This window comes from Grus americana, chromosome 13 (assembly GCF_028858705.1).
Source record: "Grus americana isolate bGruAme1 chromosome 13, bGruAme1.mat, whole genome shotgun sequence".
Lineage (NCBI taxonomy): Eukaryota > Metazoa > Chordata > Aves > Gruiformes > Gruidae > Grus > Grus americana.
The window spans coordinates 18,663,314-18,684,761 of record NC_072864.1 but is presented as its reverse complement, the minus strand read 5'-3'; the positions used below and the strand labels follow the sequence as shown (position 1 = coordinate 18,684,761).

General features: G+C 46.9%; 1 protein-coding gene and 1 long non-coding RNA gene across 2 annotated transcripts; one reads left to right on the top strand and one right to left on the bottom strand.

The window, feature by feature from the left end:
* Positions 1–803: 803 nt before the first annotated feature.
* On the bottom strand, positions 804–4,894 carry IRX5 (iroquois homeobox 5). The gene is made up of 3 exons (XM_054840435.1): positions 4,124–4,894; positions 2,435–2,840; positions 804–2,191 (listed from the first exon to the last, which is right to left on the bottom strand). The coding sequence occupies exons 1-3, from the start codon at positions 4,370–4,372 to the stop codon at positions 1,425–1,427; spliced, it is 1,422 nt and encodes a 473-aa protein (XP_054696410.1). The 5' UTR covers positions 4,373–4,894; the 3' UTR covers positions 804–1,424.
* Positions 4,895–6,340: 1,446 nt separating this feature from the next.
* On the top strand, positions 6,341–20,521 carry LOC129212192 (uncharacterized). The gene is made up of 5 exons (XR_008579095.1): positions 6,341–6,485; positions 7,314–7,369; positions 12,429–12,595; positions 12,814–12,946; positions 20,306–20,521. It is a non-coding gene; the product is annotated as an uncharacterized LOC129212192 (long non-coding RNA).
* The last annotated feature ends 927 nt before the right edge of the window (positions 20,522–21,448 follow it).

Sequence of the window (21,448 nt, the reverse complement as noted above, 5' to 3'; positions counted from 1 at the left end):
CGTCCCCAGCCCCAGCGGCCGCCGCAGTCCGCCGCCCGTGGCGGGCGCTGCGCGGAGCGGAGCGCGGCGGCCCCGCGGGGCTCCCGCACAGCCGAGCGGGCGGCGGGAGCCAAACTCGGGCCGAGTGTGACACCTACCTGCCAGCGCCGGGAAGCACCGCGCCCGCGGCCGGCCCTGCGCGGGGCTGCGCGGTCGCGGACGGCCGCTCAGCCCGCGCCGTCCCGTAGGCCGAGCGCAGCGGTGCAAAACGCCTGGGGGTAGGGGGGGGCAGTGGGGGAAGGGGCCGGGGCCGAGGCGTCCTCTGCCGTACCGAGTGCCTTTGCCTGTGCAGTCCCCATCCCTGGACACCGCCGCAGCACCTCTGCAGCCGCGACGCGGGCTAAATCTGGCAGAAAATCGAACTCATTAGCAAAGTTCACCAGCTGATTGCTTTGCATAAAACACGACACTGATTGGAAGTAATTAGGTTAAAAGATGGGACTGCGTTTCGATTTGGTGCTTCTAACAAGTGCTTTTGTGCATAGCCTGATTTAAGCCTTTACCTCCGGAAACAGAGTCCCTCCCGCGCCCGTCCCCGACCCCGTCCCGGTGCCGCCGCCACTCGCCTCTCCTCGGCCCCGCGGGCGGCTCTCGCCGCCGGAGCCCGACCTTTTAGAAACCGTCAGTCACTTTGAAAAAGGCTTCAGGTGCTACTGTAAAGTCCTAAACGGAGCCCCGCGTCTCTTTCAAAACCTGTATTTTTTTTCCGCAGCTACGCACGTATCTGCCCGTTGCAAAAAAAGAGTGGTTTTGATTCTGTTAAAAATCTCTTTTAATTAAATAATTGCATTTTACAAAGGCGGCTGCAGGTTTTTGTATCTAATAAGTATAACTTTTTTTTTGTATTATAGCTTAGCTCACACCCAAGAAAAAAAAACAATAGGCATAAAAAATTAAATTAAACTTGTATATATATATTTTAAAACTATGAAACAATTCCGGAAAAGACACAGAAATGTATATATTTATATTACGAAAACAACATTAATGCCTGTACAGGTGTCTTGATTTCATAATTTACTTCAAAGATACTGTATTATCAATTTAAATACAAAAAGCTACATTAAATATACAGAATAAGATTTCATACAAATCTTTCTTCTTTGTGTGTGTGTGAGAGAGCATGTCACTCGTTTGCTTTTCACTTGGTTAAGACATTTCTGGGTGGTTTCCACCCAGCCATTTCCAATAGACTCTATAAACTTTTGAAGGGGGTGCTGGGAGGGAGGGGGGAGCTGGTCTTTTTCTGTTTGTTTTGTATTTCTTTTGGTAGTGGAAAAATAACTGCCAAAGCAATTTATTATTTCTCTCAATAAATTAAAAAAAAATAATAATAAAAGAACAAAACCACAGTCCCAGGAGGGGGTAAGGAGGAGAAGCCGATATTAAATGTTGGACATACCTTTCTTCAGTTCGTAAGGTGAGTCTTTGCAAAGGTCTACTTGGGACTGGCTCCTGATCATTTTAGTGTCTTTAGCCAGGCTCTCGGCTCTGCTGAGGACAGTCTGGTTTAATCCATTGAAGTGGGCGCCGGGGGCGGCGGCGGCGGGGCCGCCGGCGGGGTGCCCGTGCAGGGCCCCGAAGGAGCCGTAGTTCGTGTAACCGGGGTAGAAGGGCGCCGTGTAGTAGAGCGGCCGCGGCAGGACCGCCCCGTTGGGGAAGGGGCACTGTGCCGCCGGCGAGCGCGGCCGCGGTGGCGAGCGCGACGGGCCGCCGCCGCCCAGCACGGCGGGGCCGGGGGGCGCCGCCTCGCCGCCGGCCTCCTTCGCCTTGTCCGCCGAGGTGGCGATCTCGGCCAGCGACCAGAGCTTGGGCTTGGCGAGGGCCGCCTGCTGCGGCGAGTGGATGACGGAGGCGCCGGTGGCGGCGGGCAGCAGCGGGTGCAGGTCGCCGGCGTGCGGCGGCCCGGCGGCGGCCGAGGGCGGGCGGTACGGCGGGGGCTCCTCGCCGCCCACCGGCGGCAGCCCGCGGCCCGCCGGGCACGACCCCAGCGGGGAAGAGCCGGGCGCCTTGGGGGGGGCGGGCGGCCCGTCGAGCCGCTCCTCCGCCGGCTCTTTGCAATCCGAGTCGCTGAGGCCGCCCTCGGCCTCCCGGGGGCCGGGGGACTCCTGGAGGCGCTCGCAGCCCGGCGCTGCCTTGGGATCCGCCGCTCCTGGGGGGAGAAAGGAGAGGATGCGGGCAGCTCTCGGGCTCGCCCTGCGCCCCCAAACCCGCCCACCCACTTCGCCGCCCCCCCCCCCCCCCCCCCCGGCCCCGCCGTCGCCAGGCCCGCAGTGCTGCCCTCCGTCTCCCCCTGCCCCGGCTGCTCGCTCGGGGGGGACAGGCCGCCCCGCACCGGGCCCGGGGAAGCCCCGAGGGCGCGGCTGCGGTGACCCGGCCGAGCCCGCTGCCCTACCTGTGTCCGGCGTCCCGGGGTCCCCCTTCTCCTCCAGTTTCTGCGGCTCGTCCTCGTCGTTTTTCTCCAGGTCGATGTTCTCCTCTTCCTCCTCGTCCTCGCTGCGGTTCCGCGGGGTCCAGGTCATTTTATTCTCCTTTTTGAGCCGCCGCCGCGCGTTGGCGAACCAGGTGGAGACCTGGGTGAGGGTCATTTTGGTGATGATGGCCAGCATGATCTTCTCGCCCTTGGTGGGGTAGGGGTTTTTCCGGTGCTCGTTGAGCCAGGCCTTGAGGGTGGCCGTGGCGTCCCGCGTCGCGTTCTTGCGGTACGCGGGGTCCCCGTAGGGGTAGGAGCCGAGCGGCGCCGCATACGGGTGGTACCCCAGGGAGCCGGCCATGCCCGGCGTGTGGTCGTATGGCGAGCCCTGGGGAAAGAGGGAAGAGGGGCCCGGCGGGGCGAGGTCAGGCGGCCGCGGGGCGGCAATGACACGGCAAGGGCAGCGCAAGGGCCTGCCCGCGGCCCCTGCCCGCGCCCCGCCGCCTCTCCCCCGGCGCCGGGCCCTGCCCGGCTTCTCCGTTGGCTCCTTCCCGGGAGAACGGGCGGAAGGGCCTGGGGGCTCGCCGGGGCTGGGAGGCTCCGGCCCCAGGAGGCCACCGGCCGCCTGCAGCAATCCAACGCCTCTCCCCCAAAAGCAGGCTCGGAAAAGCAAGTACACAGCGCGGCGAGGGGGCGGACAACGGCGGGGGCACCCTTCCCTTCCCCCCGGGCTGCGATCGCGGCGGGCAACCTGCCGGGCCCAGGCGCCCGGGCTGGGCCGGGCCGCTCCTTTGCCACGCCAGGGGCGGGAGGAGGAAAAAAATAAAGGGAAGAAAAGAAAAGAGAAGAATAGAGAAAGAATAAAGAAAAAAAAAAGACAAGGAAAAGAAAAGGAAAAGAGAAAAGAAAGAAAAATAAAAGGAAAAGAAAAAAGAAAAAAAGAAAAGAGAGAAAAAAGAAAAATAGAAACTGTGAAAACTCTGCCTAGTCCCTAAACAGAGGGGAGAAGCTGAGCAAAACTCCCCGGGTTTTTGGGGGAACTGCGGGGCCCTGGCGGCGGCCGCGGCTCTGCGGCGGGGATGCCCCGCTCCCCGGGCCGGCCCCGCGGTGCTCCGCAGGCGCGCACGGCGGCGCAGTCCGCTGCCTTCCCCTTCCCTTCCCCGCGCAGCGCCCGCGGAGCGGCTCGGGGCCATGGGATTAGAGCTCTGCAATATTTAAGCAGCCTAATTATCGCCGTGCAGGGGAAAGTTCCCTGGGTTTATCGCCCGGATTTCTCCCCGTCGCCGGCCGCTGCTGGGTTCGTTCCCTTTTCAATCACAACAAGCTAATTGTTGCGGAATTACGATTGCTGTTTTATATTTAAAAAAAAATTTTTTTTTGAGGGAATGGAATTGGTCCCCGCCCGCCCCAGCCCTGTCTCGCCCGTGCCGTGCCGTGCCGGCGGCTCCCCCCGCGCCCGGCCCTGCCCGCCGCTGCCGCCAGCAACAGTGTGCGGCAGCACAGGGCGGCGATGCGGGAAAGTTGGGCGGCGATGCGGGGACCCGCGCTCCCTTTTGTTCCCGATATCTCAAAAATAAAATCGGAACAAAAAGCAGGCCCGGGAGGGGGGGCAGGCGGCCGCGGGATGCCGCCGTGCCCGACGCGGTGCCGGCTGCCCGGGGCTGCTCTTACCACGTAGGAAGTGAAGGCGGCGGCGGCGGCGGCGGCCGGGTCGGTGCCGTACTGGAGGTGGGAGTTGTAACCCGGGGAAGGGGCGGTAAAGGCTGTAGATCCGGCATAAGGGGAAAAAGCGGAGCCCGAAGAAGATCTCCCAAGTTCATCGGTCCTGGGTCCGGAGATCACGCTGGTGCTGTACGCCGGGCAGGAGTAGAGAGCCAAGGACGCTGACGGCTGGTACAAGTAACCCTGAGGATACGACATGGCCAGGCGCACACATATACCCGGGAGCCCAAGGCGCCGGGAGGGAGCCGCCGCGCTGCCGGGCTGGGGCCGCTGCGGCCGGGGCTTCGCGGGCGCCTCTCCGCCCTCGCCAGCTGGGCAGCGGCGGCACCTTGCTCTGTGCCGGGGCTGCTGCTCCGCGCTCGCCTGCAGCCTGGCACCGCTTCCTCCTTTTTCTCCCCCCCTCGCTTCCCTCTCTCTCTCTCTTTTTTTTTTTTTTTTACCCTCTCTCGCTCTCTCCCCCTTGCACTGGGGGGCTTTTTTTTTTTCCCTTCCTCCTCGCTCTCGCTTTCCGAAGGGTCCTGCCAAGATGCTAAGTTGGAAATTGCAGCTCCTGACGCCTTCTGCGCGGCCCGGCGAGGCTCCTCCTTCGCGGGGTGTTGTCAGTGGAAGGACTGGCAGGACCCCGCTGGGCTGCCGCGGCCGGGCCCAACCAGCGGGAGGGCTCCGCGCTTCTCTCGGCCCTCCCCAGCGCTCAGAGGCTCGAGTGCGCCGGCTCCTGGATTGCAGTCACCTCCGAGCCATTTAAGATCAGCTCCAACTTTCTGCATGTGCTAAATACCGTGCGGAGCAGCGCTGCGCCGGAATGCAAGCCAATCAGTATATGAAAAAAAAATAGATATTTAATAAGATTTATTAGCCGCCCGGCTCCCCCTCTGCGCAGCCACCCCTCCTCTTGCTCTCTGCCCCCTGCCCCTCCCTCCACTAAATCACTGGAGGTGGAATATACGGGGGTGGGGGGGCGATGGCGTTAGTTTTTCTTTTCGAAACAAAAAAAAGTGATTTTCGGCGGGGAAGCGGCGCGCCCAGTCCGGTCCGGTCCCGCAGCACCGGGATGCGCGGCCGGTCGCGCCGTCGGGACGGGGGGACGCGCCGGGGCCGCCCCGCCGCAGGACCTGTTGCGGCGGCTGTGCGAGAGGAGCTGCGGCGGCGGGTCCCCGGGGCGCGGCGAGGAGTGGGGGCTTGGCTTCGCGGAGGGCTCGGGGGGCCGTGAGCGGGGCGCCGGTACCGGGAGAAGGGGGAGCCGGAGGGGAGCGGCGGGGGCGGAGACGGGGCGGCAGAAATGGTTCCGAATGCGGGTCTGCCCGCGGATCGAAGCAGTACCCCGGGTATCCTCCCCCTCCCCGATTCATAACAGGGTCGAGGCGAAAGCAGATTAAAACCACATGAACCGGGGTAAATCCGCCCCGATCAGGAGATGTAATCTCCTTTGATTCCACCAGATACATTTCCCAACAGGAACATATCCCGATTTATACCCTCCTCGCTTTTTTTCCCTCGCGGCTGAGGCAAGGCGCTGCTCCCGCCGTCGCAGCCCCGGCCACCCGGGACCCGACGGGCCATTTCCGGGGGGAGACGATATAATTAGATTTTTTTATATATATACATATATATTTTTAATCTTGTAACTTTTGCATCTCCCAGCCCTAATTCCTCTCGCCGCTGGCCCCAGCGGGCAGGACGCGGAGACGGGGAGGTGGTGTGTGCTTTAAAACGGGCGGGGCGGGGCAGGAGCTCTCCGGGACGCCGGGGAGGCGACACCGCCACCGCCCCGCTCCGTCCCTCTGGGGTTTTTGCCCGGCGGCAGCGGCCACAGCCCCCCAGCCAAACGGTGGGGCACAGGCTGAGCCTGCCCGGTCAGCCTCGCTGCGGGTCCGAGGGAGGGAGGGGGGGGCGGCGGCGCCTCGGTGGGGAGGGACGGGGCGGGCAGAGAGCGCTCTCCTCGGTGTCTTCGGGGGAGAGCACGGCAGGGCCGGGGGCGGTGGGGCGGGCGCGGCTCGCACTACACTACCCAGCAGGCCGTGGCCCTGCCAGTCCCGCCCCCGCCCCTCCCGGCGCATGATTGGCTGCCCTCCTGCGGGCGGTGGGTCCTCCTCTTCTTCCATTGGCCTGCGGAACTGTCCCTCAGCACGCGGAGGAGGGGGTGTGGAGGGGCGGTGGTGGCACGCGGCGCCGTTGCTGGGGAGTCCGGAAGCGGCGCTGACAGGACGGCGCGCGGAGGCGCTGCCGGCCGAGGCGGCCGCTTCCCGGCCCAGCTCGGTCGGGCTCAGCCCAGCCCGTGGCGGTTGCGGGCCGCCCCGCCCCGGCCGCCGAGGTGAGGAAGCGGGGCGGCAGCGTCTCCCGCCGCGCGGCCGGACGGCGGGGCTTCAGGGTCCTGTGGCGGCGCTGCCCCGCCGCGCTGAGGCGCCCTCTGCCGGGCGGGTATCGCCGTTGCCCTGCGCGCGGGGGCGGCCGTGCCGGCTGCCGGGCCCCGTACCTGGCGGACAAGGGGCGGACAAGGGGCGGGCAAGCGGGCGCTCCCAGGGAGGCGGCGGCGCCGGAGCCGCTGCCGGCCGCGGTCCCGGCGCCGGTGTCCCCCCGCGCCCTACCGGAGGGCGCTGGCGCGCCGTTCGCGCCGGGCCCCGCGGCGAGGCGGCGATCGCGGGAGCGGCGTACAGAAGCCCGGCGAGGCGGGGTGGGTCTCGGCACCCTCCTCGGTGCCGCTGCCGAGCAGCGCTTTGTCTGGCGTTTCCCCCCTTTCTCCTCTGTTCTTTTCTCTCCCCCTTTCATTTTATGTTATTTATCTTTACGTGGAAGCGTACGGTGTTTCCTCTCTTTAAAAATCCATGTGGGTTCTGTCTCCGGTAACCGGGAAGGGTCTGCCACCGGATCGCACACTCTTACATGCTCAATCCACACAGGTGTGCACTTTCATCAGTTTTCAGCTGCACGGTGTCACTGATACTTGTCCCTGGGTTAATTTTAGCTATTGCTCTAAAGCGCCGCATTTCTTTTTCAGCTCAAAAGCGCTTCTGTCATAGCCCTCTGACAATACCCCTTGTTCGAGGAGTGAGATATCATCTGGTAAAGTTTGATACGTTTAACGTTCATTTTATATGTGAGTGGAATGAGTAACTGCTTTTCCTTGCCCATTTCTTTGTAGAGAGAAGCAGAAGTTTTAACCATCTTCCCATGACATCTGACTTTTTTGAGGAGGAGGTAAGCTTAATGTCATGTAAAATTACCCTCTTTATTTCTGATGTTCTACTAATCTTGCTTCTGTAGGCGTACATTTTGGAAACCGTGGCAAGTTCATGCATACTTTCATGCATTGCAACATAATACCAGAGCTGATTAATAAACGGTAGCGGTAGGACTCTTATGCCACCAGGATTGTAAGTGTCTATCAAACCGACATTCTCCCTACATTATGCCACTATTATATTCTTTGCAGATTTGAAAGAACTGTAGATAATTCTTCAAGATATTGAAACATTTAGTTTAGTTTATAGTTCTATTGCTGTGGTTGTCACCTTCACTTTATATCAAATTTGAGACTCATTTCTTAAGGATGTCTCTATTTTCTGCTTTATTTGCTCATTGGTAGCTCTACTGAATGGCTGGTCACAGCAACTTTTTCCTCCGATAGAAGCATATTAAAATGTGAAAGCCTAAGACTAATCTGCTTTGCAGGACTTTTCAACTCTTTGATTAAAGGGAAATAAGTTTGTTTCAAGACTCCTGTTTCTGTAGTTCTACCAGTTCCATTAACAAATGTGGGGCTTGAGGATACATTTGCTGCTTCTCTTCAATTTTACTGAAGGTATGTACATTTGAAGGTACGGATAGGTTCCTGGTACCAGGTGTTTGTTTGCTTTACAGCTGCCAGTGAAACGATCTAAGTGCAAGTTGATATTAAAATTCTGTATGTCATATATTTTTGTCATAATTTCTTGGAAGCTGAACTGTTAATGCAATAAAAGAAACATTTGCCATTCAGTTCTTAACGATGGGTAGGATTTACAGGCTGGCTGTGCACTCTTCGCTTTATTTAAATTAAGGCTTGTGACTTTCAATTCAGCTTGTATAAATAAATAAAGTCATTATTTATGTAGCCTTCAGTCTGATGGGCTGGTCCTGCAAAGCTGTTTAAAATGGTCTTTGCTTACTTTAGTAGTCGGACTCCAGTAGGGTTTTTGACATGAGGGGAACTTGGATTTGAGATGACTGCACAAAATGTGCAGACCTGAAATGTAGCAATACTTGAACTTGCATATTTGTTTTTCTACACTGGCTTCATTTGCATAATTTCATTCAGGGTGTGCAAGCATATGTGATACAGCATAAAATAGCTTAATAAATTAGTGCATGAACATATAATAGGGATCAGCTGTGAATATTTTCTTTCCAGGAGGGGAAGAAGAGGCAGGGTGATCTTGAAAATAACAGCAAACTGTATTTTAAAAGTACAGCCGTTGGTAGGCTCTAACTGTAAGTGGTTTCGTTGCAGGTGGCTTGTAGGGGATGGAGTTAAACTTAGGTATCTTGGATATGATACAACTTAATTTAATTACTTTAATAGCTACTTTCTGTTGAAACTTTAAAATCTAACGATCCCGCTTTTATTGCAGTCTTTAAAGATCTAATTGTTCTTGTGTGTGTCTGAGATATAAAACTTAGTGCAAGGAGAGGCAGCAGATTGGTTCCGTCACACAATTTTGTTGGGTTTTTTTGAGAGTACTTAAAAGATTATGATGGATAATGCTGTCTTGCCAAAGAATGCCGACACAGGTGTTCATCATTATCTTAATTAAGATCCTGAGAAAAATGTCATCTTTCGGCATGAATTATGAAGGGAGATGCATTAGGAGATCATTTCAACTTTTTTTTTTTTTTACAGGGGTAGATGAGAAGGAGGCTGTTTTGAGAAAACCTTTTTGATATTTCTTTCTCAGAATACCTGACCTTAGACACTTACTGAATAATTTGTTTCTCCACTTCAATTTGTGAATATATTACCAAGAGATCTGTATGTGATGTTAAAGGGAATCCTTAAAAAAAAAAAAAAAAAAAAAATAATAATATTAATAATAATATAATCCTCCCTCCCAGATACTCTGTTCTGTTTAAAGCTGTCCCTATAAACAAAATATTTGGATGGTAGTGGAAACTGCTGCTGGAAACATCTGCTAAGAGATGTTTCATATAGTGTATTTAAAAGTATTAACAATTCATATCTATTTTGCTCTGTTATTAGTATGAGTGAATATTTATCTTGTTAATTAAGCATGAAGAGAAAAAAAAATTCCTTTTCTCACCTTTGCACTACTGTGGAAGTAAACCTAATTAGTGTGCAAAGAGGAGGGAGGGGCTTGTGTTTTTCTACGTTAAATCAATACATTATTAGCTGAGCAAGAGCTAAAACAGCGCATCTAAAATATTGGCTGAAGCATCGGCAGTAAAACTTAGGGGCGCTTTCCTGCAGATACTCGTGTGCGTGTTGCCGCTGGCTTCCCCAGGATGAAGTGCTGGGAGTTACAGGGTCAGTACTTGCAGTGGACGTGCTGGTGTTTGGTGGCTCTTAGCCTAGGTGAATGGTTGCAGGAGAGCTCTGCAAGACACCTTCACTTCTCTGCTCTTTCTTCTGCCTGCACGTACTTTGCCTGAGACTCTACTTGTTAACATTCTCCGTGTGTGCGGTCTGAGACTGAGCTGTAAACTCATGAACACCTAGAATAACTCTTCTGTGTCTAGCAATTAGGTATTAGGTAGCTTAGAGAGACTTTTGTTTTTCTCAGCAAGCCTTTCTATATAAAATCACTTTTTGTCTGCTAAAAGAAACCTGATTTTCAGTCTCAGTCCTTTTTTAAATTGCACCAGCAAACCTGTTTAGTATGTGGAATAAAACCATACACAGAAGTGCAGCTGGCAAGCCTTTTAAGCACGTACTTATTGTATTGAACATGTAACTCCAAAGATCTTGACAGTATCAGGGGAGAACCTGAAACTGTATTTCAGTTTCCTTGAAGTTTCCTGTAATTAACTTAACTAGCACAATTTGCTTGAATTTGTTGGCATAATATGGACTAAGTTAAGAATGTCTTTAGGGTTTATTTTGCTTACGGTTCCACGGGCATATACAGAAAATAGACTCTCCTAATGGTTGACTTTAGTGGAAAAAATGAAAAATGCTCTCTTTCATGTCTAAACAAGTTTTTCACTTAGCCAGCCACATCTACTGTTAGTTGGCTCCTTATTGTGAAAGAGAAGCACCTCAGCGGGAAGGACGGCTGTGCCATTTTATGGGACGTGCATGTACCCGTAGCTTTCCGTACGGTGGCAAATTCCCAGGCACTGCAGCGTGGTGGGAGCTCCCGTAGCTGGAATCTGGCCTCCAGTGTGGGTATTAGAGGTGGGTGACTTCTAATAGCAGTGTCGTGTTCCAAAGGGTTTGTGTTTTATCTGCTTTACTTACATACCTTATGACTGGTATGAGAGCTCAGCATTACCTCTCTCAGGAGAAACGTAAAGCCAGGTAGCCTTTCTAGCCTTACACCCAAAGAATTGTTTTTACTGGTTCATAATTTCTAATTTTTCTTAATATTAGAGCTTTTTAGTTTCTGTTCCTTAAAGTGGATAATGCAGATGCGAATGATTCTTGAAACTGTTTTCTGCAGATTTGAAGTGAATGTATTTGTAGAGCCAGAATTTTTTTTTAATATAAATCATTGTTTGAGGAAAAAAACAAGCCAGTCGGACCTTTCAAGGTAAATGTGGATCATTGTAACAGAGACTTTACTATACTAATAAACTTCTGACTGATCGCTCTCCTATTCTTCCCGAAGGAGATGCATCTTCCTAAGCTTTTTTTTTTTTCAACAGAGCGAAAACTAGCTTTTTCTTTTCATAAGCCTATCTTTTTCACAGTACTTCTTAGCATTTCTATTGCAGATCAAGAACGTAGCATTTACCTCTGAAATATTCTCTGCTGACATCTATGGAACTTTTCATGCCCTTCAGATTTAATTTTGTATAGAATAATGCATGGTATGATATGTAGGTCCTCTGTTTTCAATTAAGCTGTATTAGGTAACTATGCTCTTCTTTCATATCCCGTAGCAAAGTATCAATATCCAGATGGCAGTGTGCTGGGATGAAATAGCTACAGGCTTGGCTGCTACTGTAAAGCCAAGAGCTAACATTTTAGCCTGTGTGATAAATAAAACCGAGGTTGTGACTCTTGGCGTATTGGAGTTGCACTAAATAATGCTACAGTGCTGTTTATTACTGGTCTCATTGGATAATATGCAGCTATAAAACCTGCTTGAAGCTTTTATTAAGAATACTCTGTCATTATAAAAAGGTGCCTACAACTTCTTTATGATATTGATGGTGCAAGAATTACTCTGTTTGTACTGACTTCCTGGCTGTTGTCTAGGGAGGAGGACCTTACCCTCTTCCAGCTTCTGTAGGCATTAGGTTCCATGAATGTCCCTTGGGAAGGGGACAGCTCTGTAGAGCCTAGGTTTCAAAAGTTATTTTTAAGGCATTTTTTGCTCATTGCTTTTTCTTAAGTTTGTTTCAGTATTTAATTTCTTGCTGCAGTTAAAATTCAGCTGATATTCTCTGTGGTATAAACTGTGCTACTGTGTCCCTAAGTAAAACTGAAACCCAGGTCACCCAGATAGTTGTCTGAGAGGAGGCTGTGGAATGGCCGAGAGACTTTTCCCATCACCACCTCAGCCAGTATAAGACTTGGTAGTAGGGAAGGGACTAGGAGTCTGGAATCCTGGGCTTATTTTCTCGTTCAGTTTCTGGCACATCCTTTGACCCAGATTTGGTCATGTAACCTCTGTGCCTCTGTTTACCTAAGCGGAACCCTCTGCTTTTCTCAGAAATGTTCAGATTTAAATTGGTGTCCATACTCACATAACTTATTAGACTGTTGAGCTTTAGAGCAACAGCAACTTATTAATACTATTACTGAATTGTTAACTAAATGCCATTAAATTTCCATGTTCCACAGATCTTTGATTTCCATATGCACCTGTTTATGGTGCGCCTCTTAGAAAACACAGAATTGAACGCTGTCCAGTGGGATGTGGTACTAACGCAGTGTCTGTGGGATTTAACAAATGTGCAAGGGTGAAGAACCCCTTGTATAGCTCAGTCTGTAATCCTTGTTTGTAAGAGAAACCTGCTGTCTTAAATTAGTGACAAACACTATCTTTTTGTTGCATTTCCCTGTTCTCCAAATGTCCATTTTTTGCCTTTATAGAATACACCCGGGAGCAGAAACAGCGAGGTCCGTGATGGGGAAAATGAATCCAGCAGTCCGTCATAGCTGGTACCTGCCTGAGTACAGGAAGAGACCTTGTACAAAGACAGAATGCATCTGGGCTTGCAGCTCTTTTTCACCGTATTAAGTCCTATTCAGAGTTAATAGTAAGTAATTTGTTTTGTGTATGTTATGATTCATTAAGTAAGGCGTTACAGTAGTGGCACTTTCCTTTGTGGTACTGGGTTCTGTCTCTAACAAAATGCAGAATTAGTTTCCAGATACATCAGCTTTAGTCCTGTTTCTGTTAAGAACATCACGTAGTGCAGATGATGAATATTGTAGTAAGTACGCTCTTTTTTTCTTTTCTTCTTGTCCTCTCCAGATGAGCTCAGTGAGACTGGCCTAAGCAGTGCTGAAGTAGGGAAGAACAGAGTTGGAAGGCAGGAACTCTTTCAAAGCAGGATTCTTCTTCTTTCCGTAACACCCAAACACAAAGACTTTATAAACTTCATTAGGTAAAGTATTGATAATAGTGTAATATCAGTAATAGTGCATGATCTAATATTTGCACTGCTTTATTGTTCAGTGATCACATGGAGCTGCATTATATACTAGTGACTTGCTGCTCTTGCTCATAATGTTCATTTAAATCAAGAAGATGGGTACTAGAGGAAATACTACTCTTTCTTTTTTCTTTTTTAATCCAGTGTCTTGCCTTTTTTCAGTTCTTTCCATAGCCTGTAGTTCTTTTGTTTCTTGAGAAAGGTGGAATGAAGAACAATACCTTTTCATTCAAGAAATTGAAGTTAGTTCAATGTTTTAACCAGAAAGACTTCACAGTCCTCTTAGCTGTTACAGCATCTTAATGCTTTGTCCAGCAGAAAATAGTACTCCTAGTGCTGACCCATGAGCTCTCCATAAACATCTGTAGTGCCACAGCACGTGTTGCTCTTTCTTCTTAAGACTTCCCTTGTCAGGGAGCGGTTGCAAAGTGTCTGCTGTGGTACAGCCCTCTGTGACCTCTTGCATCCGAGGACAGAATTTGTGAGTCTTTTTCTGTGTGGATCTTGTGGGAGCTCTCTCCTGAGCCCAATAGTTCTCAAATATTGCAAGAAAAGATCCGACAGTGTTGTCTGGGAGATGTGACTGACTTTATTATTATTAACATTTATTAAGTGCCTTGCAGTGGAGGGGAAGAGTCATTGCCTTCGTTTTTACAAATAAGAGAACTGGCATGTAGGAAGAATGGATCTCTTCTGTCTTCTGTGATTCTTGACCCATCTAATTAGGTGATTGTCATGAGAAATAACAACCTGGCTCAGGGGAATGGCACTGGGGAAAGATGCCGGCATGTTCAGTATGGCACATTGCTTCTCCCTCCCAGAATGGCTTCCTGTAGTAAGCAGGGTCTTCCCTCTGTGAGTGTCGGTTGGCCATGAGCTGATGAGCCTGAGGCTGTCTCTCTAGCAGATAGCTTCATTATAGATCTCATCCAGGGAAAAAGTGAGGTGCTGCAACTCATTTCTAGGAGCTACCCTTGTTTTTAGCGATTACTAACCCTCTGCCTCCTCCCGCTTCCTTTCACAATAGAGTGGCCTTTCCCCAGGATAAGCTGATTCACTTCACGGCTGGTGTTTGCAGTTTTCCTACACTTAGTTAGCCTCTAAGGCAGTAACTGTTTCTTCTGGGCTAAGACTTTGGTTTTGGGTTTTTTAATAGTTTATTTTGCTAAGAAAGAGAATCTGTCCAGCTGCTACAAACAATAGCAGTTTTGATGTGTATCAATAAAGAGTTAGAGATGTGTGTTTTCCATGTAGAAGATAAAGAGACTTAAAGTCTGCTTTAAAGAAGGAAAATCTTGGAGAGGTTTACTTAGATGTACAATATGCCCTATTCTTTCATTTTAAAAAAAAAAGTATTAAGGGTTTTTTTGGTTTTTTTCTTTTTTTTCAAGAAAAGAGAAAATAATTTCATCTTTTTGATTGCATTTTTTTCTTAGTCTCACAATTGTGAGATAAATATTCAGAAATACGAGTTGGTAAGGTTAATGTGATTAAAATGACTATGTGATAACAGGCTCTGCACATTAAAGATTAAGAGCTCAAATTATAGACTCCAGAATGAAACACCCCATGAGCATTTGCAAATTTTGTTTGTGCAAGGAATGCAGGCTTAGGCCCACAGTTGCAGTTGCACAACGATTTCAGCCCGTCTGCTGCTTTTTTGTCTTGACTGATCTGCACAGAAGTCTCTCAAACACTGTGGTGTCAGGGTGAAAATGTAGTCTGGGGTGAGGTGGGGGGGCAAATGAGGAAATAATTTCAGTCCAAGCATTAGTGTTACTCTATAAAAATAGATTAGTTTTACACAAATGATTCACATTTACAAAGATCAGTTTATAGCATTTTGACTGCACAGTAGTTAATTCTTTATGTATAAATTGATCCTTTATACAAATGTAATTCCATATACAACAGTTAATCTCTTTGAGTGCAAGTTGAAAATATATTATCAATTAATTTATGTAGGTTATGACTTTCTTTCCCTTGTACTCTGCAGTGGTTACCTGCACTAAAGTTGAGACGGTGTGCGCTTAATGAAAATTAGATGTGAAATGTAATATGTAGAGGACAAAGAAGCATTGAAATCCTTATTGCTCTTAAAAAGACAAAGGTACCTCAGACAATTCTGCTTTCTTAATCTCTTGAGAATTTCATGCGTAATTCTGTTATGAGCAATTTGGAGTGAATGAAATTGAAATATTTTTAGAAATAGCATTAGTACCAGATATTATTGCGCACAGTTTGTGAAGCCCAGTTTTGTTTTAAAACGCTCTTTTGAGGGGCTAATTTATAGACAGTCTTCCATTGAGAAAGAAAAGCATCTTGGACTTTCATGGAGAGATGAGCCTAGCTGTTATATCTGTGAAATTTGCTAAATGTTGCAACCATTTAAATAAAGTGTTTGTTTACATAACAGCAATGGCATTTCTCCTCCTCTTCCTTGCGGTTTTGTCCAACTAGATGTTATGAGTGGCAGTTGCAGTGACTGCTAAGTGTTTAAATGATGACACCATTATGTGAAGTGATTTTGAAATGAGAGATTCCAGCCAAGAATTACATCTGCTCTCATCTCCTTCAAATCATACTCTCTGGCTGTGCAGATTATGATTGATTTGTTTGTGACAGATTGCAGGAAACAGTCATTGATTTTTCAATATTTTACCTTAAAATTATTTACAGTTGTAACCAAGGGGAGGTATTTCCATGGGCTGTCAGCCCCTGAAAGACTGGGATAATATTCCCTGCTCTCTGACAAGACAAATTACCCGTAATGAGTGCAGTAGCTGAAGGGTATACTTTTATTTTAAAATATGTCAATAACCCCAGCGACTAAACGAATATTGATTCAGCATAATGAAGCCTGAGTAATGTGAAAATGAGCTCTTCAAGGAGCATGGTAAAGACTTTCTTTTTAGCTTGTAGCAAGAAGCTTTTCATTCTTTACTGTTAGGTAGTTGAAATGTGCAGTCTTAAACAAGTCATCCTTAAACAGTAGGAATATGCAGAATAATGTAACAAAAGAACTTGGGGTTTTTTTCTGTTTGGTTTTTTTCCTTTTTTTTTTCCTCAAGTTCTTTTTCTTCAATGCGTTTCAGCAGATCAGATGTTGAAAGAGAAAAATGCAAGTTATTCAGGGCAGAGATAGAATTACTATTGGTGTTAATGTCTTTTGCAGTAATATTCTTCAGCTAGCCTAATGGCATTTTTAAAGTGGATTCTGCATATATGGGCATGGAAATGTATCTAAATAAACTGTAGATTTAATTTCATATTATTGACTTCTTGGACATATTGATGTGTGTTCTATGTGATCGGTCTAATATTCTTGTCCTTTAACAATTTAGAATAGCTGGTTTATGAGAACCTAGATATACTGTGTTATAAAACTTAGTTACCGTAGTGCACATTTTTCTTTCCAGCGCCTTGTAACACTGCATGTTTCTTACCAAATGAGAATTTTCAAACGGTAATTCATTTAAATTACAGTAATTTATGCAGTGCCATAGGTGTGGTTTGGAAAAGCATCTAATAGATTAATACAGATGTACTTCAGTTGTTCAGGGTAAGGATTAGATTAAAGACCATGTTGAGGTACAATTTTTTTAACATTAAAAATATTGAACGCTAAAAAAAAATAATCTGAAAGGGTCAATTTGTCATTTGTATTTGAGAGCATTGTGCAACATTGGGAAGGCTCTGCGAAAGCACTGGGTATAAATAGCTGTGTAATCCAGTCATACGCAAAAAGATATTTTCTTAAGATGTTTGTGTATAATGTGTCAATTATGAAATAATGTCATAGCCGGAAGCATTTTAGTGAGCTTGTTTGGGCAGGAAGACGACTTTCCTTATTTTCTGAGGACTGACTTCAATTGCATCCAACTAGCTTGTGAAAAATGTTCAGAAGGATGTTTTCCGGTCAGCACACAGGTGATTTTTCCAAATGTCATTCCTTTAGCACAGCTAGAAAGTATTTCAGGAGGCACTTGAGAACCTGTGGCATTGAGAGTTAAATGGCAGCCCTGGAATACGAGAGATGTTCCTGGTTTTAATTTGTTAGTTTTCAGAAAAAATGTGATGTACATTTGAGCGGGTTACAACTGTAAATAATTGTAGTTTTGAGAGGGTTTGTGCATATGTAACACCTGGTATTTGCAAAATATTGGAGAATTGTTAATGGTGAGGGAGTAATAACCTCAAATATATAGCAGTGACAACAGGAGAATTTGGGGCTCTTGGAGATTAAGGTTCAACTGATAACGTTTAACTGCTCAGTGGTATTTTGCACATCCCAAGTTCTCTGCCTGTTCTCATTGTTTCTGTACCTTTTGGGTTTTTGGCCAGCAGCAGGAGATGGGAAGGGAAGGTCCTCTTTCAGTAGGTTTCCCACAGTAGCGAGGAAGGAGACTGTTCAGGGCTGGGTGCCAGTTCTGATGCAGACTGAAGGTCAAATACATGTTTGTTTGAACTACATCTCCTTTTCTTGAATAACACTGCATGAGCTCAGTGGTACCACACTGAACAAAAGCAGGCACTGCTGGAGGTGCTGCCGACAGCTAAACCAAAGCGGGCTCTGCTTGCAAGCCATTGGCTTATTTCACTTGCAAAGACAGGTAACATCTCGTGCTTTGCTGCCTTTCCCAAAGACGAGTTTGCTTGTGAAATACCTGCCTGCCTGGCATTCTGGTTCAGGCCTGAACTGTGTGCTTGGCACTGATGGCAAATGGTGTGTTCTCAGCTGCAGGAGGCTGACAAATGGCTTGCAAGCTTTGTGGGTGATACTGGAGGTTTCTGGTCATGGTATCTGGGAAGCTTTTAAGTTCATTCACACATCTCCTTTTAGTGTAGAACTGCTACAATTGCTAGTCTGCTTTCAGATGACTATGGAGGAGAAAAAAAAAAAACCCAAACAAACAACAACCCCAAATCATTAATCAGTTAAAAGTTCTTAGGCCTTTGGGATCTCCTAGAACATAAACCTAACTGCTGTTCAGTTAGGTAAAAGTAAAAGCAGAAAACACTGTGAAATGAAGATCACAGGTAAGAACAGAGTAATCTCCTTTGTGGCTGTTGGTAAACCATGAAGGCTAATATTTGGGGTTGTATATTCCTCGACACTTGGAGACTTGCAAATTTTGAGTCATTTCAGGCCTGACATGAAGGCAGTGTCTCAGTATGTTCTTGTAGTAGGAAGATGGTTAATGGTGTGGGTGTTCTTGTGTAACAGTTCAGATCTCTATACCTATTTAATTATCACGTTCCACTATGAATAAGGTAGCAACCAAAACCAATGGTTGATTCTTCTTAATTTTTATTTTTTAAATTTTTTTCCTATTTATTCTACCTCTGTGTTCTCTGCTCTACAGATAAACTATGAAGTTGTTTTAATTGATGGAAGGGATGGGGGGGGGCATGTAAATGTAAGCGATGGAAATCGTGCTTACTGGTTAAGCCTTCCCCGTCCTCAATTTATTTGCTTCAAATCTAAGAACTAATATGCGATGGAACGTGAATCAGAGCAGCCCATAAGTGGGTGGATAGTACTATGTAGAATTTGCTAATCTAAATGTCATGGCTAGTTGAAACCAATTCTTTGTGCCTAAATTATACATGTTGAAATTGTTGTTCATAAATTAAAAGGAAACAATAATTGTTTTTTATCAAAAGCAATTCCATATATGCAGAATATTCACATTTTCTTGGAAAAACCATATTACATACTAAAAGCTTTCACTAACTTGAGTGCCAGTAGTATCACAGAGTCTTTGATATGGTGGCATATGGTTTATGGTGAACTGTTAGAGGGAGATAACCCTAAAAAAATAGGAGGAGGATCCGCGACGCTTTGACAGTCTTGCCTAACTGCAATGGTTAAAAAGGCATGGCTGACAATGCATGAGTGTTGAAATCTATGTCTGGAATTACAGAAACAAGTTGAGAAACATGAACTGAATTGATTGTTGATTATTTTCCTTTGTAAATGCTGGGAAAAGATGCTTTTCTGTGGCCTTTAAGGAGGGTCCACAGTGTCCTTTTTTGTTCGGTTTTGTTAACTTAGCTTTTAATATGAAGTGTCATTCCCAAAATGAAGTAATGTCCTTGGGCTGGTGGCAACAGCTGGAGTTGCAGAATTCATAAATAATTCAGAGAGGGATAAAGGGTAGGAGATTTTTTTGTCATTTGAATCTTTATTATGTGCACACATTTCATTTTAGATATGGCATCATTTGAATTCATTCGGTGTGATGATTGCACTGACCTGTCATATTTATTTTGATGTCCCTTCGAAGGACCATATGCTCTGTCCTCGGCATGAAAAAGGATGCAAGTTGCTATCCAAAAAGGCAGCTACATTCCTGTAGGCATGAAGACCCTCATTTCCCGTTGCCACGTCTGTAGGTGTACAGCTGCAGTGCAGTGGAAGAAAGTGTAGTTGTTATGTCAGTGCAGTGACTAAATGGCAGTGTAGTCTAGCAAAAGGTGGAAAAAACAGCAAAACCCGTGTGCATCAAGGTGTTGTATGGTATTAAAAACTCAGCTGTCACTGAGGGCCAGTTGGTGTGAGGAACCTGGCATGAGGAAGATGGAAAAGATCAAAGCCAGTTAGAAATCTGCCAAGGTGGAGGTGTGCCATGGTAGCTTTAATGTGGGAATGTAATTAATTACTTTGTGTGTTGGAAGTGGGGTTGCCATGCACACAGCCTTCTGGGGATGCACGGGAGTTAGTCTGGTTATGCAAGGCTCAGGTCTTTTTCTTTGGCCAACCCATGCCCTCCTTTCCTCTTAAAGAAGCTGCCTGCTTAGTCAAACAACATTTTGGATCATGTTCTTTTGGAAAACATGCAGTTGTAGTTTTCTTCTTCACTAATTCTAACTGTTGCATCTGGTCCTTCACTTATATTGGTGGTATGTTTCTGTGGACAAGTGGTTTATTTTCCAGAAGTTACAGAGAAATCTACCAGTTTCAGGTTCAACCATGTCCCATAAGTAATGAACTGCATGATAATGAGTAATGTGTGATTCCTGCTGGCTAATGCACTGGCTGGTATTAGCAATTCGTAGTTGGTGGATAACAGGACTTTGTTAATCTTACCTTTGTGTCACTGTTAATGTGATAGGATGCAACCACTACAATGTTTTCATGGTATAAGGTGTGATTGCAGCAGTGAGCGGTGATTTGTATGAAGTAGATGATCCATTGTGCTCATGCCAGTGGCAGAAGGAAGCCAATTAAGTGCAGGTTAGTGAAATACAGTAACTAGAAGCTGTAAATGCGAATGATAACTGTATGCAAAATTGTTTCTTTTCTAGGTCCTGCCATCAATGACTGAGCCTCCCTGAAATCTTCTTAGCAGTTACTGCCGAGATGAGAAGGATAACAGGAAGGAGGAGTGCTTAAGTGGTTTTAATGACAGTTAATTTCATCTATTTATCAAATGACAGGTTGTTTTTTCCTCAAAACTCGATTGTCATGACAAGATGCTTTTGGAAGTCATCTTTGTAAAATAAAACTGACAATTTTTAGGCTACAAAGAGCGATTGTATCTTTCTATACAATGTTGTCATTATGGTAAACCGCTGGAAAGTCTTTATTTTTGAAGTAATTTAAGTTGCATACTTTATTCATTAATTTGAATGTCTGTTGAATGCCATGTGAAAAGTTTCTTGCCAGAGTTCTTTTATTCAACGGAATAATTATTCTTACAATGCTCAATTTATTATTGTATAAATTACTGTTGCCTTAGCCTCCTGCAAAAATGTTTCTTTTTAGTAATTCTTAAACAAATAAGGAATGAATGAGGTTTTGTCCCCTTCATGTTTTGTTCGGCGTATTTTTCCTTTCAGTGAAAGCATCTTCAGTTTTCAGAATGACACTATTACAAAGAAAGGTGCTTTTTTTATTTTTGCTTTTTTTCCCAACAGAAACTGTCTTTTGTGCAATGATTTTTTTTTTTAATATGTACACTGCCAAGATGCAATTACTGGAAGGAGAGACAGAAGCTGTTGGAATGTCATGTTATGCCAAATTAAGAATTATTAGCTCTTACTTTCTCTGCAATCTCTTCAACTAGAACTCGACCTATTGCGTCTGGCTTATACTTTGACTCTAGTGGAACTAATGTGTCCTTGGAGTAGCGTTTTTAGAGTAACTTCAGAGTCATGGTTTTTCTTTTTTTTCACATGTCTGCTTTAAACTGCTGGGATTAACTTCAGAGAAGGTGAGAGATACAGCCTCCTTTGTCAGCAGCTGTGCTGGTTAGAGGAGGAGGCTTCATGCACGCTTCCTTGCTCGCTCTCTCCCGGAGGTTATTGCCCCTGCTATAGAAGCAAACTGAACTGTTTCCCTGAGCACACCTGGACCTATTTTGGCCAAAGTTAATCGTGTTATCAAATAGTAGCGAACTAGCACCCTGGGTCATTTTGATGAAAGGGCAGGAACTGCACAGACCAGCT

Bases quoted from the DNA above. Each gene is read 5' to 3' on its own strand.
- IRX5 (XM_054840435.1), bottom strand. From the start codon at position 4,372: ATGTCGTATCCTCAGGGTTACTTGTACCAGCCGTCAGCGTCCTTGGCT. The intron at 2,841-4,123 runs GTAAGAGCAGCC...CTCTTTCCCCAG, and splicing joins CCGCCTTCACTTCCTACGTG to GGCTCGCCATACGACCACAC. The intron at 2,192-2,434 runs GTAGGGCAGCGG...TTCTCCCCCCAG, and splicing joins CCCCGGGACGCCGGACACAG to GAGCGGCGGATCCCAAGGCA.